Below are 2,955 nucleotides of genomic sequence, written 5' to 3'. Positions count from 1 at the left end.
ACCTTGGTTTTGGCGACCATGTCGTCGACGTATACTTCTATATTTTGGCCGAGCTATTTGGCAAAAACCTTGTCCATGAGACGTTGGTAAGTTGCTCCTGCGTTCTTTAGTCCAAATGGCATAACTTTATAGCAGTAATTACCGAAGTCAGTAATGAATGCCGTTTTACTTTGATCAGAAGGATGCATGAGAATTTGGTTATAGCCCGAGTAGGCATCCATAAAACTTAAGGTAGCGTAACCGGAAGCGTTATCTACTAATGAGTCTATGGATGGTAAGGGATAGGAATCTTTCGGGCATGATTTGTTTAAATCAGTAAAGTCGACGCACATGCGCCATTTACCGTTTTGTTTTCTTACCATTACCACATTGGCTAGCCATGTAGTGAATATGATTTCTGTAATGAAATTTTCATTGATCAGCTTTTGAGTTTCTTCTAGTGATGCCCTTCTTTTCTCGTCCCCGAGTTTTCTTTTTTTTTTGTACAGGTCGTGTAGATGGGTTTATTGCTAGCTTATGGCTGATGACTTGTGGGTCGATGCCGGGCATGTCAGAAGGTGTCTATGCGAACAGGTCGGCTTGCTGTTGTAGAAAGGCGGTGATGGCTTCCAGCTCGTTCTCATTGACTGATTTTCCTACAAAGGTGAATTTGTTAGGGTCATCAGTAAAATAAACTTTTTGCAAGTCATCAGATGGTGAAGGTCTTTCTCGGAAGCCAGTGCTGAGTTGTTGTTGTTAATGTCAACATTGTTGATCTGTTGTTGTGAATGATTTTGTAATTTCATGCTGATATTGTAGCATTGTCGCGCTTCCTTTTGGTCTCCATGTATTATAACGACGTGGTCATCCTGCAGAGGAAACTTAACACACAGATGAACTGTAGATACAATTGCGCCGAACTTGTTTAAAAAAGGTCGACCAAGTATAAGATTATATGGACTTAAGCAAACTACTACTAAATATTGAATGTCACATGTTTTTGAAAGAGGATGTTCACCTAGTGTGGTGTTTAACCACACTGAGCCTATTATCAAAACTCGCTCACCCGAGAAACCGACTAGGTCTCCGTCTGTTGACTGCAGAACATTGTTGCTTAACTTCATTTTTTGAAATGTTGAGTAGAAGAGAACGTCGGCGCTGCTTCCAGGGTCCAGGAGGACCTTCTTTACCAACAAATCTCCCAATTGTAGGGTGATGACAACAAGGTCATCTAGGTTTTGTATACTAGAATTGAAGTCCTCATGTGTAAATGTGACCTGTGGGAGTGGTGTGTTGACGTCGGTTCCAACATCTGGGCTGTCTACCGAGCATATTGCTTGGTACGATCTTTTCCTAGCTGAATTTGAATGTCCTCCGCTGGCGTATCCTCCTGAAATATAGTTAATTATACCTCGGGGCCTTTCATAAGTGCTTGGTGTTGCCTTTTCTTTGTCCCGATGTGATTGTTCGGCTAGGTCATTGGTTGTGGAACGTTTATGCATGTGTCCTCCGATATATTTGTCGAGGTGGCCTTGCCGAGCTAGTCTTTCCAGGAGGTCTTTTGCCACCACACAGTCGTCGGTAGTGTGGCCGTGCTTTTGGTAGAATGCACAATACTTGGACTTATCCACGTTCTTAGCATCTTGATAGGTACCAGCCTTCCTTGGTGGTTTGATTAACTTCGAATTCGGGATTTTTTTGATGATATCCTTGTGTTTGGTGTTGAACTGCATATAAGAGTCAAACCGAGGAGTTAGTTTAAAATTTTTCTTACTGTTTGGCACCTTGTCGTCATCTTTGAAATGTGTTTTCTCCGACTTCCGGGCTTGTCTTAGTTCTTCAATATCAATTTGACCTTTCACCTTTTTGCGGAACTCGGCAAGAGTTTTCGGCTTAGCCACAGCAATGGTTTCTTGGAACTTTTCGGGCCAGAGTCCGCTTTTAATTGCGTGAAGGTAGACTTCAGGGTGAAGGTTTGGTATGCTGATGGCGACCTTGGAGAAGCGAGTTATGTAATCCTTTAGACTTTCATTTTGTCCTTGTTTGATTGTATTCAGATAATCCGAATCGTGCAGGTAAATTGCAAATCCAGCAAAGTGTTCCTCAAAGAGCTTGGCTAGTTGTTGGAATCTTGAAATGGACCCTGCAGGCAAAGCACACAACCAATCAAGTGTAGGACCGTCTAAATAATTCGGAAAGCAACGGCATAAAATAATATCAGATGCACCGTTGACAATCATTATTGATCGGAATTTTTTGAGAAATTTCTTCGGATCTCCGAGGCCATCATAAGGTGTGAGGGTTAGCGGCAAGGTGAATCTCTTTGGTAGCTTGAAGTTCATTACTTCTGGTGTGAAAGGTCCTATAAGTTCGTCAGGTTCCTCGTTTTTGTCTTCAAGCTGGGGTTCCTCAGCCTGATTGGTCTCCGAAACATGAGAGGGGTCAGAATGATGCTCATCATTTTCTGTTTGTTGTCGACGAGCGTTATTGTTCTCGATCTGAGCATGGTTCAGTTCAGCGATTTGAGCGGCCATCAGTTGATTTTCATCTGCCATCCGCTGATTGGCTTGTTGCAACTCGGTTACCATTCGCATAAGTTTGGATGTGGAAGGAGGTGGTACGTCAGCCATGGGTGCGAGCAAAAACAATGGGACCAAAAGAAAGAATGGTATCTCTTCGGCCCCACGGTGGGCACCAATTGATCTTGCCTGCGAAATAGATCGGTTATTTGTGGAGCTATCACCTCAAAGGCTTGAACACCTGATCCTTGAATCCGAGCTTTCTTTCTTGTGAAAGGATGTGAAAGGACGAGCAACGAGAAAGGGGGGAGTGTACCTGCAAAGGCACTCCGAAACTTAAGTCAGTATATTGTATTCTCTGAAAAACCTGGCTTGGTAGAATATCTTACCTTGCTTTTTATGGTGAGCTCTTCGTCTGTTACGTTTTTGACATTAATCGTCAGTTTCAAAATGATTG

The 2,955-nt window shown here is 42.8% G+C and overlaps 1 protein-coding gene across 1 annotated transcript; it reads right to left on the bottom strand.

The window, feature by feature from the left end:
* Nucleotides 1–635: 635 nt before the first annotated feature.
* LOC112775187 (uncharacterized) lies at nucleotides 636–2,609 on the bottom strand. Its single transcript, XM_025818679.1, has one exon. It carries the CDS (start codon nucleotides 2,607–2,609, stop codon nucleotides 636–638), a length of 1,974 nt encoding a protein of 657 aa, XP_025674464.1.
* Between the last annotated feature and the right edge of the window lie 346 nt (nucleotides 2,610–2,955).

Source organism: Arachis hypogaea, chromosome 3 (assembly GCF_003086295.3).
Source record: "Arachis hypogaea cultivar Tifrunner chromosome 3, arahy.Tifrunner.gnm2.J5K5, whole genome shotgun sequence".
In the NCBI taxonomy this organism is placed as follows: domain Eukaryota; kingdom Viridiplantae; phylum Streptophyta; class Magnoliopsida; order Fabales; family Fabaceae; genus Arachis; species Arachis hypogaea.
Note: the sequence above shows the minus strand (reverse complement) of the source record. Positions and strands in the feature narration are given on the sequence as shown.

What these genes read in the sequence shown, in the direction of transcription:
- LOC112775187 (XM_025818679.1), bottom strand. Translation starts at nt 2,609, where the DNA reads ATGGCTGACGTACCACCTCCTTCCACATCCAAACTTATGCGAATGGTA.